The 15,869-nt window shown below is 43.6% G+C and overlaps 1 protein-coding gene across 3 annotated transcripts; it reads right to left on the bottom strand.

Moving 5' to 3' along the window:
• Positions 1-447: 447 nt before the first annotated feature.
• FCGR2A (Fc fragment of IgG receptor IIa) lies at positions 448-15,108 on the bottom strand. Of its 3 annotated transcripts, none has more exons than XM_021926125.2 (8): positions 14,976-15,108; positions 14,516-14,536; positions 13,938-14,192; positions 9,893-10,147; positions 9,003-9,125; positions 8,149-8,205; positions 6,102-6,139; positions 448-2,088 (listed from the first exon to the last, which is right to left on the bottom strand). In XM_021926125.2, exons 1-8 carry the CDS (start codon positions 15,058-15,060, stop codon positions 1,915-1,917), a joined length of 1,008 nt encoding a protein of 335 aa, XP_021781817.2. In that variant the 5' UTR covers positions 15,061-15,108; the 3' UTR covers positions 448-1,914. The 3 variants fall into 3 exon arrangements, with proteins under 3 accessions (XP_021781817.2, XP_021781814.2, XP_021781820.2); XM_021926122.2 differs by having other exon boundaries at positions 13,938-14,195; positions 14,976-15,107; XM_021926128.2 differs by lacking the exon at positions 8,149-8,205 and having other exon boundaries at positions 13,938-14,195; positions 14,976-15,107.
• Positions 15,109-15,869: the final 761 nt, after the last annotated feature.

Genomic DNA, 15,869 nt, shown 5'->3' with positions numbered 1-15,869 from the left:
GGAAAATGGAAGGCTCTTTAAGGGCACCCACCAAACCGTCAAGGAGACTGTTGGTCATGTTTCTAATCTGCCTAGAATGGCTTCTCTGAGAAGGTCACATCTTTCTGGTAACTACATTGGGAAAATAGCAGTGCAGGAAGTCAGCAATCTCCACTGACGACTCATCTGAAGTTTGCCTTTCTGAGAACTTGTGTTCCAAAACAAAGTGTTTTATTTGCCATAGAAGGGAAGGGAAGAAGACATGGAAACAAGAATACAAGTTCATTAGAAGAGTATTCCGTTTTAAGAAGAGGGGCACTCACCCTACACTCCAAATCCCCATCTCTCTTCTCCTCCACATCTTATCCATTACTACCTTCTCAAGATTTTCATCACCAAAAAGAAACAGACCCCAGATAGTTCAGTCTACACCCCAATCAATAGAGCCCTGAAAAGGTAAACAGAATGTTTTGGTTATAATGTTTTATTACAAAAGTAATATATGATCATTATAGAAAAATAAAATAGGTCATCAATAATTGCATCACCTTGAAACAATCACTTTTAATTTGTTGTTAGAGGTTAGTCTATTTTAACATTTCTGAAATCATATAGACTTACATGATTGTTCTCATGTAACCTGTAACATAAGCATTTCTCATGTTGCTACATCTGTTAACAACAGTGGTTTGATTAATTGTATTGGCTGTGTGGATGTGGAACAGAAGATTCTTGATGTCAAGAAGGGCTGAGGCACAGAAGGTGCAGTGAGTCATTTGGGACCATATTGTCTGTGGCTTTCAGGACAGGGAGCTTCAGGACTCAGGTAGTGACTCTGGAAGAGTCCTTCTCTTTTGGAACTGCAGCATCCCTTCATCTTCCTCAAGGGGAATTTAGTCCAGGAAATACCAGATCCTTGCCTCTCTAATTCTCTTCTCAAATCCCAAGGCAAAACAATAGAGACCTAATGTGGTGCTGGTAATTGGGCTGTTTGTTTTTCTGGAGCTTCCGACTGCAAAAGCAGTGAATAGGTGGTTTTACTCTCAGCATGAAGAAGGCAGAAACCAGCAGTAGGGATCCACAGAAAGGGCATAGGAAAGACGATGTTAAAGAGGCCAGGCATGGTGGCTGAAGCTGGCCATCCCAGCACTTTGGGAGGCCGAGGCGGGCAGATCACTTGAGGCCAGAAGTTCGAGACCAGCCTGGCCAACATGGCAAAACCCCGTCTCTACTAAAAAAAATAAAAATACAAAATACAAAAATTAGCTGGGCGTGATGGCACATGCCTGTAATCCCAGCTACTGGGAGGCTGAGGCATGAGAATCGCTTAAACCTGGGAGGCGGGTTTGCAGTGAGCCAAGATAGCACCACTGCACTCCAGCCTGGGTAACAGATTGAGACTCTGTCTCCAAAAAGAAAGAAAGAAAAAAAAAAAGATGTTAAAGGAAAAATCTGAGGCACAATGTACTTTTAGAAAGTTATTTGAGTAAGAAGCAATTCATGAAGTTTAGTGTTCCAGTGGCAAAATGTCACAGGCAAATATTTATTGGGGAAATGTGGAAGCAAAATAAAGACATTTGATTGGTTTTCAATTACATAATTGTTTTTGGGGGTGGGTATCTTGTTAGAAAGTCCCTAGACAGATAGTTATATGTTAGTAGGCTGCTTATGATTGGCTGGGGTTGTCTTATTTCTAACATAAGCATTTACCAGAAATGATCCAAGTTAAGTTTTGCTTATGCTTGTAGTGTGACCCCAGTGAAGTTTTGCTTATGTTTCTAGTTTAAGCAAAGTTAAAGCTATTTCTAAGGGCCAGGTGGTTTTGTTTGCTCAGGAATTTTTCCAGTCTCCATTTAAATTTTCCTTTAACAATTCCCCTCTTTTTGTCATCCACTCAGCAAGCTGAGAGTGTGACCACATGGCATAACTTTACTCTTAGTTATTAATGTTGACATAGTCCTTGGGAGGAAGAGTCAGGTAGACGTTTTTATCATCATCAGTAGGTGCCCTGGGGTTCAGAGTCATGTAACCGCCGTCGGCTGTTTCATAGTCATGGTTGGTTTCTTCAAGTTGTCTCTTTCTGAGGGCAATCGTTTGACGTCCAAGTGGCTGCAGGAAAGCATTTAAAACCCGTAGGATAATTCAATACACCGGGGAGGTAAATACAATAACTATAAGGAGAATAATAGCCAAGGATTGAAAAATTCCTCTGAGCAAAGATTCTCGGGAGCCAAGACTTAACCAATCAAATAAATTAATGAATACAAATAAATATTATCTGATGAAAAACTCACATTTGTTCTTTAAAGTCTTTTAAATTTTAGGAGGCTATTGTTTTGCACTAAGCTCCTGCACTAGGCCCAAACAGAACAGACTAAAAATCAAAATGGAATCACCCATGATAAAGTTTCAAGTCGCCAAACAGAAACTACATTGTTATCTGGCCTTTGGAAAAATCAGGAGAGAGAGATAATAACGTAATAACCTAAAAACCTAATTTCGCAAACAGGCCAGTTTCAATTGGCATCCTTACAAAAAAGTAACCTGATGTTAACCAACCAGTTATTTATTATTGTTTCCCTATTCTGTCTTTTGCAACTTTAACCAGCTTTAAAATAGCCAATCCACTTTAAATTCTTTGTTTCTTTCTTCAGACCATTCTCTGTCTATTAAGTCAATCTCCTCTGCTGTAACTCATTGGAAACCTTATTCTAATTTAAGGAGGCAAGTGTTGCCCAGTTCTAGAATCACCATAAAGCCAACTGAGATCTTCAAGCATTTCTTTTGACATCAGTAGGAACACAAGCTCTTCCTTGTTAAGCATTAAGATATCAAGAACTTCTATTTTGGGGTGCTATTGAGGCTAACTTACTCATTTTAGATTATATTGCTTGAAAGGAATTTAGGGTATTATTCTATTTAAAAAACAGAGTTAATATTTGGAGCAAATTATGATCTTAGTTTTTGAGTTTAGAGGGCAGCTAGGTGAAACAATTTCTAGATGTGAATTTGAGGCAAGTTTAAATGGTAGACTGAAGATGGCAGTTGCAATGTGATGTGCTTTACTGGTTTGCAATTTGAATGTCTCTGGTTATTTCATTAAATATTCTGGTAAACTCTCTGAGTGACTCACATAGCAGCAGGCATTAAGATTGGTATTAATAAGGCATACATGCTCTGTTGTAGTGAATTTTCTGAAGCTTAAAGTCACCAGTTTCAGTTTGTAGAGCTTTGAAAAAAGGCAGTTTTAGTTTTTAATGGAACTAAAAAACAAAGTATCAGGAGTCAATCCAGTTTATAGGGAGATAGTAAAACTTCAAAGAAAATGAACAGGCCTATAATTTGATAATGGATGCACCATAGTTTTCTACTAAAATATAATCTTTTTTATTCTGGAGAAAAATATTTTTATTTTCCATTTTTACCAAAAATCAAAGTTAACTTTTTTGCAAAAATAAATCTAGTTTCACTAAATTTGACCTGATTATTTATATAGGTATAATAAAAATAGTAATTTTAAAATATATTTTAGCCAGAGCTTTGGTGATATCCAAGACACTTTACTGACTTTGTATCAGTCAACTTTAGTTTTTAAAAACTATCTAGTAATTGAGAAATCTCAGATTAGACCTTTAAAAGCCTCTCTAGGCTAAGAAGCTAAGCCAAGGACTTGCCCAATTATGTCCTGTTACAAGGAGAATAGATTCTTATTGAACCTATGCAAATACCCAGATTGAAAATGAAAATACTTAATAAGAGTTTCCAAATTCTGAAACAATCAGGTAGAGAGAAAAAGATAAGTGGAACACTTTTTTATTTTTGTTTTAGTAGTTTGTCTTATCTGGAAACGGTGTAGATATTTAATGAATACCTGTCATTTCATTTAACATAGTTAAAGTGGCAAACATAACATTAAACAAAACCAACTACGTGTCATCTCAAGGTATTTTTTTTACAAATTTTGTAGGAGAGGAGACAACATGAGCTTATTTGGGTAAAACTAGGTGGAATATTCACTTTCATTAATACCAATATTCTTATTTATTAAAGATTACTCAGGTAAGATGAAGTTGAAAAGCATTTTGGCAAAGTTCATTTTTTCTGAGAAAATATGTAATTTATACAAGTGCTTATTTTTCTCTAGGCTAATTGAGTTCCTTTAATACTGTTTCTAATAAATACCTTCTGGATGTAGAATAATAGTATGTACAAATAGCATACATACGTGTAGATATACATAAACATACAGCAAGATGCAAACAGAAATTCATGGCTTTTGTTCTGAAATGTTAGCCATGTGCCAGGTACAATAATATAAAACTAATTAGTTGGATCCAGCTTCTGGGAGTTAAAGTTAGCTGTTCAGATGGCTGACACTTTTTATTGATATTTTTGGAGAGGACTATTAAGATTTTTCTTTTGCCAGTTTGTTTCTAAAAAGTTCCTCCCTTTTTTTTCTTTTTGATGAGTCATTTCGCTGAAGCTTGTGTTTTAAAAACATTTACACACCTCGAAGGCCCAGAGAAAGGGTATTAAGCTTTCTCCAATAAGGAATTTTGGGGCATTTTCACCTATTATTAGGAGTCAATCTTAATGAGACTGTGGATTAAATTTTAAATGACTGACTAAGGAGACATCTAGTTTATCTGGCCTAGTTCCAATTAGTTTTTATTCTTTTTAGCCTTAGTGGTTGCTTTTATAATAGTTCATGTGTGCAATAACAAGAGTTAAATTTAGTTGTTGTAGATGCTCCTGGTTCATTTGAGGATCTAATTTTTTAAGGAGGTTAGCATTGAGTAGGTTCAGATGGAAAAAGCAAGCAAAGAATAATTTCTTATTAGCACATTGTAGAGATTTACTGAGAGACTATTTTTAAAATCATTCTTTTAGAAACCTTTATATACCAATCAAAAATGTTTATCATTGTTTCTGAGACATTTGGGATCTCATTTTTTCCCAGTACATCCCTTAAATGAACAATTTTTTCTAGATTTAAACATCCTCACTGTGACCATTGCAATTTTAAGTCATCTGTGGTAAGGCACACCTATTTCTCTAGAAAGTCACAGGTTCTGGGCCCATATTATCTGAACATAAAAATCACTGTGTTTCGCATGGAGGAGTCCCAGACTCTGTGCATTCTGACAAAGCCATAATATCTTGTCCTTCTGAAATTTACCTATCTGAGGACTCCAGTTGAACCCCCAGTTCAGTTTCTGTTAAACACCTAGTTCAATCTGTCAAATACCCAATTTGACCTCTAGATCCCAATCCAGAAAGCAGACCTTGTCTGGAAACTAGTACACTATACTAGACCTAGTGTAGTTCCTGTTGAAAACAGATGAACTTGACAAACACCCAGATTAACCGCTGAATCAAATGAGAAATAAAATTACTGAAATAAACTCAGAGAGCTCAGGACACAGTTGCAAGCCTGATATCTGAGAGGGACTTACCTAGTGACTCACAAATGCAGTAAGAAACCAGTGAACACAGTGGGCTCAATGGGTACCTATGCCTGGTTACCCATTGCTCTTAGGGATATCTGGAGGAGAGTCTACTTTATATCCTACTTCTGATGCCAAACTGTTAAAGAAAAATCTAAGGCACAATAAAATTTTAAAGAGTTCATTTGAGTAAGAAGTAATTCATGAATTGGGTGACACAAACCAAAAGAGGTCTAGTGTTTTAATGACAGAAAGTCAGAGACAAGTATTAACTGGGAGAATGTGGAAGTAAAATACAGAAACTTCATAGGTTTGCAGTTACATAATTGTCTTTTGGGTGAGGTATCTTACTGAAGTGTTCTTAGTCACATAATTATGTTAGTTGGCTGCTTATGATTGGCTAGAGTTAAATCTTATTTCTGTCTAACATAAACATTTACCAGAAATGATCCAAGTTAACTATTATCTATTTTTAGTTACAACCCAACTTGAGTTTCACTTATGTTTGCAGTTTAAGCAATGATAAGGCTATTTCTAAGGCCTGGGTGGCTTTGTTTGCTCAGGAGTTTTCAGGCCCAGTCTCTATTTTAATTTTGCATTAACAAAGGTAAAAAGAGAGGAAACAGGGGAGGAGGGATGGGGGAGGAGGAAAAGGAGATGACTGGGACTACTCACGTCCAATTGGGCAGGCTTCACAGGATCAGTGGAATTGGCTGTGGGGAAAAAGAAAAAGATTAGCCAGGGCACTGCTGTTGAAAAGGGCTTGCCTTGCTGATGCTGAGGCTGCAAAATCATAACCAGACTCAAGGCAAGGACTGCTGACCCCTTGACACAGTCCTGTAAGGCCAAGGGCTAGGTAAATATGGCCTCATGTTCCCACCCTTGGGGTCACCCAGCCACAGCCTTCCCCACGGGACACACTGGTGGAGGGAAGCAGTCACTTGGGCCACACACACTCTTCTCAGGGAATTGCTGAGCTTTCCTAGAAGCAAACCAGACAGCTTGGGGATCTGAGATATTGGAGAAGAGGTACAGGACGGGTGTTCAGCATCAGAGTGAAGTAATCCAGGTTTTTGCTGACCACATCAGGGAGAGAAGGCTGAGGGCCATTTCCACATTGTCCAAATGTCGTGCATCTTTGTTGGAACTTTGAAGGATATAGTAAGTACTCCATGGCATTAAAAAGGAAGACAGTGAGAAAGTAACAAGAGAGAGAAAAAGAGAGGCAGGGAGGGAGAAAGGGAGAGGGAGGGAGAGAGGGAAGCACTTTCTCTGGTTAGTGTCCAAAACACACCTAATTGCCTCATGTTTTTGTCATAAACTGACTTTCCCAGTGTGAAAAGCAGCCTCAGTATCTGCAGAGCAGCATTTCTCAGGAAGTTAGGAGGGGTCTGACACAATGTATCTAGTCTCTTACCCCCGAACACAGAGAGTCTTTACTGCAGCAAACCACATTCTGAATTCCCCTTCTAATACATTCCCCAACAATTCCAGCAACCCAGCTCTGCCTTTTGGGAAAGGATTTTTAAAAACCTGTTTATGCAGCACCAACGCCTGGCTGCAAAAATGCCTTGTGAAATGTGCTTATGCCAGTGGAGACAGAACCACACAACAAGACGGATAATCCAGTTGCTCGGACTTTGTTTTTTCCAGATCTGCTTTGGCCCTGGTGTGAACACAGGCCCCTGTCCCCACTGGGCCCGGCCAGCGGACATGCAACCTTGCTGCAAGCACAGCGGGGCGAGTGATATTTTGCTCAAGCTCTCAAATCTGTTGGCTCTGCTCTGAATCATACTCCAGCCATCTGAGTTGGGGTCTTTGACAACCTCTTTTTCCTGCCTGTTCCTATTGTCATGGAAGCCCCCAGAGAAAGCCCTGGTTGCCTTTGTGCTCTGACTTTACCTACAGTCTGGAGGTTGCCTGGCATCTTCCTGGAAGTTCCTTTACATACTCCCACCTAGGCCAGGGTTTGAGTGGCCCCTGGCTCTCAGAATGTCAGACCTAGAAGGCCTGAGAGGTCACCCCAGTCACCCACTCATTTCCTCAGTGAGCAGACTGAACCCCATCAGGGAGACTGACTGGCTCAAGGCTCCTCTGTGTGATGGGGGCAGAACCAGGCCAAAATTCAATCAACCTTGAGTGCATGGGCATTGGAACCAAGCTTTGCCCACAGAGTAGAGCCCACTAGTGCCCCTAGTCCCCAGGAATTTTCTCAAGCCCAAACCTCCTCTTAGCATTCCACAGACAGCTGAGCCTGGCCACTCCACCCCATCCCTCCATAGAGACAGATTCCTCAGCAAATCAAGGGGTTTCCAGGCCTCCTCCTCCTTTCCCCTTAGAATCCTGCCTCCCACATCCGATTGGCCTCAGTCTTACAGCCCCTAGCCCTATCCTTTGCCAGCTCCGCCAAAGCTCCACGGAAAGACCAAAGTATCTCTGATTTCCTGCTCTGGAAATATCACCAGATTCCTGGTCCTAGAAATTTGAACACAACCCTCTCTATCTGGGACTGGTGTTTCTCTTCTCATCTCCAGAGCGGTCCTCTTTAGGCCCAGGAGTTAGACTCAGAGCTGACCAAGCGATTTGAGCCCCGGCCATCCCCTCACCGATGCTCCCTCCCTGGCTCCCAGCTGAACTCGCACAAGCCCCTTCTGGCTGGCTCCGGTCCAGCGGGCAGCCCTGGTGAGCCATCACTGAATCCCTGAGACAACCCTGTACTCACCTGGTTTCTCAGGGAGGGTCTCTCCCATTTCCCTGCACTCAGGGTTTCCTGGGAGAGCTGGGAGGGGCACACAGGAGGTTAGTAGGATTAGGGGGTGGGGCCTGAGTCCTCAGGACCAAGGACTAGGGCCAGGATTGGACGGAACCAGCTCAGGCCTTCCCTCTGGCAGATGCTTCCCGTCCTCCCACCCCCAGCTCCCCTGCTCAGGGGCTGCTCCCGCCTGGAAAAGCGCTGGTCCAGAGGCAGAGCTCAGCTCACCCATGGGAACGCCCAGGAGTGTCAGAAAGGCCACTCATGGCATCTGTCTGAAGCTTGCTATGCCTTTTAAAAACACCTCTGTGTCTCAGTCTCTCTCTCTTTCTCTGTATTATCATCAGTAATTGAGGTCCTGGTTATGAACCAATTGCAAAGTGCTTTGTGAGGTGTTAGTGGGATTATTTCTCTTTCTCAGCAGCTTGCAGCACCCTCTCTACTCCCCCGTGACACCCATATGAGCCCCACCCAGCCTCAGTCCCTGCCTTGGCCTGGTGCCTGGAGAGTCCTCTTTCTCTAGCTAAGCGCTGCCCTCACACACCACCTCCTCCAGAATGGCAACAGCCCTGCTTGTGTGCTGTTACTGCCTGACAGGCACTGGTGTAAGAGCGTCAGCCTCTTTCATCCCCATGGCAATCCTGTGAGGTGAGTCCTATTAGTGCTCTTGCTGAGGATGAACTAATAAATGAACTAATAAATAAAATGTGGGCCTAGATCTGAATGCGTATCTAGCCCTAAGAGAGGGATTCTGGCAATGTCTGGGGTTAGGGCCTGGACCAAGTGGAAACTGATAACAAAAGGGACTGGGAGGAGCTACAAACCTGAAATCCGCTTTTTCCTGCAGTAGATCAAGGCCACTACAGCAGCAACAATGGCCGCTACAGCAATCCCAGTGACCACAGCCACAATGATCCCCATCGGTGAAGAGCTGCCCACGCTGGGCACTAGGGAAGACAGACATTAGGACAGGATGGGGGTTACTATTTGAATGACAACTTTTGTATTCTCCCTGTCCCACCTCCCACCTCCTCCAGTGCTATGTCCTAGTGCTTGTCACCCAAAGCTCTTCTGTGTCTGAGTCACTCACCAATGCAAGACTCATACATCCCCCAGCCTCACCTGCACAGGGTTTCTGTGGCTGGACTTATGCCTCCTGCCTATCCAGGTTTCTCCACCAAACTAATAAAGGCACATTGGCGAGCCGGCAGGAGCAGAGGGAAGGAATCCCCTTAGCCCTTGCGGGCAGTAGGGAGGGTGGGCCCAAAGCCTTGCATAGCTGGAGGCATCATTACTCTACGGAGCACAGCCTTGAACAGACTATGACATGCCAGGCTTTCTGGAGTGAATGGCTATAACATGAGCCATGAGAAGAAACGAGGCAAACTTCAGCTCTTAGGAATGCCCAGGAGCTTGGGGAACCTCTGCACCAACGAGGAAGCTCTGCTTCGCTGCCATCTTTAGTCTGGGGCCTGCATTTCAAAGTGGAACAAGAGCCTGACTACCTATTACCTGGGAGGTGAGGGCTCCAAGTTCTGGCCCCTACTCCTGCTCATTGGCCAATACTTAGCCAGGCCTCCACACCACTCCTCTTTGCTCCAGTGCCCAATTTTGCTGCTGTGGCCTTTCTCAGACCTCCGTGTAGGCCCATGTGACCTTAGTGCTTGTCCATCCCCTCTTCTCCCCTCCCTACATCTTGGCAGATTCCCCATACCTTGGACAGTGATGGTCACAGGTTTGGATGAGTATAGTGTGTAGCCTATGTTTCCTGTGCAGTGGTAATCACCACTGTGACTGTGGTTTGCTTGTGGGATGGACAAGTTGGGATTCACATGGGAAAAGTTCTTGGGTTTTCCATTCTGGAAGAATATGACCCTGGTCAGAGGCTTGTCCTTCCAGCTGTGGCACCTCAGCATGATGGTTTCTCCCTCCCAGAACTCCAGGTGAGGGGTCTGGAGCACCAGCCACTCTGAAAGACACAAATATGATAAGAAAAGTTGTAAGGCTAGATTCCAAGAGTTTTTCAGCTCATTTTCAGAGGTACATTACTCAAAGAACTTGAAACGATGTCTGTCAGAGAGAAATGAAGATGCTTCATGACAGATGTGAGCATTCTCTTATAGGCAATATATGGGATTATATATCTATGGGACTTCTAAAACACAGAAGTTTTCAGAAGTTTCAAAGATGCAGAACAGATATTTAAAACAATTCTGAGGAATTTAAAATACTATGTTTGAGTAGAGAAATGAGTGCATTTCAGTAACTATAGAGGCTACTCGACAGGGCCTGAAGCCATCAGTTTTTGTGGTCTGGGGATTACTAATTTAATGGTAAATTTTGTACAAGCTTTGGGAAGTGAGGGTGGGCAGCCACGAGCTGTATTAGCAATGAAGTAGAGCATTTTTCCCCCTTTTTTCCACATGCTGTTGCTGGTTTAAAAAAAAAAAAACAGAGCCACGTGTGGTGGCTCACGCCTGTAATCCCAGCACTTTGGGAGGCCGAGGCAGGTGGATCACGAGGTCAGGAGATTGAGACCATCCTGGCTAACATGGTGAAACCCCGTCTCTACTGAAAATATAAAAAATTAGCCAAGCATGGTGGTGGGTGCCTGTAGTCCCAGGTACTTGGGAGGCTGAGGCAAGAGAATGGCATGAGCCCGGGAGGTGGAGCTTGCAGTGAGCCAAGATGGCGCCACTGCACTCCAGCCTGGGTGACAGAATGAGACTCTGTCCCCAAAAAAAAAAAAAAAATAGAGCCTTAATCATGCCTCATCCACCCTGTCAGTCTGTTCTGGCTGCTATATCAAATGAGTGGTTTATAAACAACAGAAATTTATTTCTCCCTGTTCTGGAGGCTGGGAAGTCCAAGACCAAGGTGCTTGTAGCTTCTTTGGTAAGAGCCTATTTCTTGGTTCACAGAACTGAGGCTTCTTGCTGTGTCCTCACGTGGCGAAAGAGGCCTTTGAGCTCCCTTGGCCCCCTTTTATAAGGGCTCTGCCCTCATGACCCAATCACCTACTCAAAGACCTCACCTCCTAATACCATCACTCTGGGGGTTGCTATTTGATTAATTCATATCATATGAATTTTAGGGGCACAGAAACATTCAGACCATACTATACCCTGCGTGAAATCTTCCATCCACATAAGAAAGGAAAAGGTATGACTTTTGAATTCACACAAGTGAATTCAGTATTCAATTGCGACTCTGAATAAAAGGGGCATTCAAGAAAAATTTTAAACTTAAAATCACTTTTTCCTTTTTGCCTACAAACATCCTCACTCCCAACAATTCCTTCCCTTCAATGATGGCAGAGTAATCAGATTCCAAAATTCAGCTACCTCGGAGGACAAATCTATTAACAAAGCTTCGACAAACTTAATAAAGAAGAAAATCAAATTGCTCTATCATAGGAATAAATATAATTTATTTATATTTATTCAATTTTAACAGTTTTCTTTTTTGTTTTTGAAACGGAGTTTCGCTGTTACTGCCCAGGCTGGAGTGGAATGGCGCGATCTTGGCTCACTGCAAACTCCACCTCCCAAGTTCAAGTGATTCTCCTGCCTCAGCCTCCTGAGTAGCTGGATTACAGCCATGTGCCATCACGCCCGGCTAATTTTGTATTTTTAGTAGAGATGGGGTTTCTCCATGTTGGCCAGGCTGGTCTCAAACTCCCGACTTCAAGTGATCCACCCGCCTCGGCCTCCCAAAGTGCTGGGATTACAGGTGTGAGCCATTGTGCCTGGCCAAAAAAAAAGTATTCTGTATATGAAAGGCCAAGTACCATTAATGAGATGGCATGAAACAGAAACTAAAGTCAGGATTGGGATTGTGGCTGTGCCATTCACTGCTGACTTCTTGGGTCTAATCAGCTTCATTTCTTTGTACAATGGTTGGGTGGGACTAGGTAGTTTCTCTCTAACAACTGTTCAGATCTCAATTTTTTTTTTTTTTTTTTTTTTTGAGACAGAGTTTCACTCTTGTTGCCCAGGCTGGAGTGCAGTGGTATGATCTTGGCTCACTGCAACCTCCACCTTCCAGGTTCAAGCGATTCTTCTGCCTCAGCCTCCCGAGTAGCTGGGATTACAGGTATGCGCCACCACGCCTGGCTAATCTTTTTTTTTTTTTTGAGACGGAGTCTGGCTCTGTCGCCCAGGCTGGAGTGCAGTGGCCGGATCTCGGCTCACCGCAAGCTCCACCTCCCAGGTTTACGCCATTCTCCTGCTTCAGCCTTCTGAGTAGCTGGGACTACAGGCACCCGCCGCCTCGCCCGGCTAGCTTTTTTGTATTTTTTAGTAGAGACGGGGTTTCACCATGTTAGCCAGGATGGTCTCGATCTCCTGACCTCGTGATCTGCCCATCTCGGCCTCTCAAAGTGCTGGGATTACAGGCTTGAGCCACTGTGCCCGGCCTGTGTTTTTAGTAGAAACGGGATTTTTCCATGTTGGTCAGGCTGGTCTCGAACTCCCGACCTCAGGTGATCCTCCTGCCTCAGCCTCCCAGAGTGCTGGGATTACAGGTGCAGCCACCACGCCCAGCCCTCAATTTGTATTATCTATATTTTTACATTTTCATAAGAAGAGTCAGAAGTACTATCAGCTGTCTCTGGGAAGCCAATACAGAGGGGAGCTATGACGTCATTGGGTAGCTTTTGAGGTCAACTCAGTATTTATTTATTTCCCTTCAGTAGAGCACCATCAAGAGAAAGCAACTCCACCGCCAGGATCTCTCTGGTACAGCAGCAGCCTTAAAGGACCACAAAAACAAATCACCATCTCAGTGTTGAACAGGAGAATCTAAAACACTGAATGTTTACCCGCGACCATCTCCAGGGTTTATGCACCAAGAGTGCAGCTCAAGTAAACAACAGTAGAAATGTGCTTATATTTTCAGACATTGGAAGCAGGTAGAAACAGTATCTAAGCCAGGCGTGGGGGCTCACGCTATAATCCCAACACTTTGACAGGCTGAGGAGGGAAGATCACTACTTGAGACCAGGAGCTGAAGACCAGCCTGGGCAACATAGTGAGACCCTGTCTCTATAAAAAGAAATAAAAATAAGTCGCTTGGCATGGTGGTGTGCACCTGGAGTCCCAGCTACTTGGGAAAAAAAAAAAAAATACTATCTAAAAGCATTTTCTCTACAGACTCTATTAAACTGAACACTGTCAGATGTTTACATAAACCAAAATCAGATGATGTGACTCCTTTAATTAAAGCCATCTCAACTCACTCAGGAATACAAGTCAAAATAGTTGCAACAGCCTATCAGCCTCTGCTTGATCTACCCTTCACCCTCCCCTCACCTCTGACCTCATCTTCCAGACAGAATTCTGCACTCCCACGTCCTCACAGCTGGCTGGCAGCCTGCCGCCTTAGAGCCTTCAGAGGTCTATTTCCTCCAACCTCTCTGCTTTACCACACTGCCTCAGGAGGAAGGTAGTTTTTTGAAGTAGGGATTTCCTTCTGCTTCTCTCACACTCAGCTGTTTGTGGCCTTGTAACCCCCTTGCTCAATCAAGACTGAGGCAAAAACAACCTAACACATGCTGAGAAAATTATTAGAAATTCCCCCTTCCCCCACCACACATGCTAAGCAAAGGGGGTGGGTGAAATGGGGAATGAATGAGCAACTCACAATAGTGCTTCCCAGTAAGCAGGCCACCCCTACTCTTTCCTGCAAACCTCTGCCTGTAAACAGATTTAATCCATCCTGGCCCTCCCAGGTCCACCCCAGGGCCTTCCTCCACTGACCAGAAAGCACAGTCAGATGAACAGGGTCGCTGAGGCTGGTCCGGCCAGTCTGGCACCTGTACTCCCCGCTATCATTGTTGTTGGCCTTGAACCTGTAGCTGGGCTGCGTGTGGGTGGGGATGAGATTCCCATTGTGGAACCACTGAGTGGAGTCGCTGTCAGGGCTGTGAGCCCCCCCACACGTCAGAGTCACAGAGTCCTCCCGGAGCACGTGGATCCACGGGGGCTCGAGTTTCAGCACAGCCTTCGGGGGAGTTGCTGAGAGGCAGAGAGTGGAAAGGAGTGTGAATAAATAACCCTGAAGGGACTGTGGATGCCAAAGGAGCTCCCAAGGGAGGTCAGGTACCAAAGAGTCCTATTGTAGATGCAGTTCAAGATCTGTACTTGCAGCAGCCTCATTCCCTTGGGTCTTCAGTGGATCTAAGAAGCAAATCCCAGACCCCACTAAAATGGGGGAACTGCCCATGCTGAACCCAAGCTTGATTTTCAGTGGAACAGACATATCCCCCATAGCAAACACAGCATCATATTATGAGGATATAATACTGTCAATACAAAGAAGCAAAGGGCATACTCACCAGTCTGACTGTCTGAAGAAGCTGTAAAAGAGAAGAGAGTGGATCAACATCTAGCAGGAGAAGATGGCTTCAAATTTAGCTGCGTATGTGAAAGGGGCAGGGGAGGTGAGCTTGGGCTCTTCCTTCTCCAGCACCTATCTCAAGATCTTTTTTCCAGTTTATCTTTTATAAGAGTATTCACTTCATATGTCCCCCTTATCTCATTCCCTGTTCCTCTTCATGACTACAAAGTACACATGAATGTTTGGTGCAGAATGGATTTTCCAGGGACTACGTAACTACCTCTAAGTTCTGACCTTAAAAACCACTGGAACACTTAAGAAATCAGGGTCCTGTCTCCTCTTTCAATCTGTCCCCTGCTTCCAGGGCCCAGGCCTGCTCTTTACCACACTGGTGCCTAGAGTCCAGGCACCAGTAGGAGTGTCTGAAATTGCACTCTTTCAGAATGACCCTCACTCACCCAGCAGCAGCAAAACTGTCAATGGTTGAAGCAGCCACAGGTTGCTGGGACATACATTCTGAGACATTTGGGTCTCCATAGTCATCCCAGCACTGTGCCAACGTCCAGTCGGGTTTAAGAGATAAGCTTAGAAAAGAGGAAGGAAATGGTTTCATCTTCTTGTGCAGCTGTCATCAGTCCTCAATTCTGTTTCTGCTAACCAATCAGGAACAACTCCAGTTAGGAGTTGCGTCTGCTTTACGGATAAGTCTATTACACATCACCTTCTGTCCTTGTGAAAACCCCGGGGAGGGGTTACCATTGTGCTGGCTGGTATACCCCTCCTTAGAGTATTCTTTAAGATAACTCCTGGTCAAAATCTTATCCAAAGGCGTAAGAGCAGTTTGCTTCCAACAGGAGCCAAAAATGACCAGCAATACAGCCTGCTGGAGAAGAGGAGACCAGAGCCTGGGAAGAAGATAATGTCCAGCTATTTTTTATACCCATAGGACAGAAACTTAAAGTAGAAAATTACCTTGTTTTTCACAATATTTTCTCCTACTGAAATTTCCTTTTCTTGAAACGGGAACCTTTTCTCCCCCTGAAACTGGAAGTGGTTTTTCCTCTATGTTTTCCATTACAGAAATTGTAAGGAACTACCCATGCAGAGCAGTTGATTTGCACACATATTTATATATTTCAAAAATGGAACACAAATAATAGGGTTATAAATTGGCAAACATTTTTGAAGGGGATTTAGGCACTATCTATTAAACATTTGAAATTTGTAAGCCTTATCACCTGAAAATTCCACTTCAAAAAATACATCCAATGGAAACACTTAGGTGTGAAAAAAAATATCAACAAGAATATTCATTGCAGTATTGTAGCATATAAGGAAAAAAGTCAAGATTA

Source organism: Papio anubis, chromosome 1 (assembly GCF_008728515.1).
Source record: "Papio anubis isolate 15944 chromosome 1, Panubis1.0, whole genome shotgun sequence".
In the NCBI taxonomy this organism is placed as follows: Eukaryota; Metazoa; Chordata; class Mammalia; order Primates; family Cercopithecidae; genus Papio; species Papio anubis.
This window is presented reverse-complemented; position numbering and strand designations above follow the sequence as displayed.

Bases quoted from the DNA above. Each gene is read 5' to 3' on its own strand.
- FCGR2A (XM_021926122.2), bottom strand. From the start codon at position 15,060: ATGACTATGGAGACCCAAATGTCTCAGAATGTATGTCCCAGCAACCTG. The intron at 14,537-14,975 runs GTGAGTGAGGGT...TCTCTTTTACAG, and splicing joins GACAGTTTTGCTGCTGCTGG to CTTCTTCAGACAGTCAGACT. The intron at 8,206-9,002 runs GTTTGTAGCTCC...TGCCCCTCCCAG, and splicing joins CAGGAAAAAGCGGATTTCAG to CTCTCCCAGGAAACCCTGAG.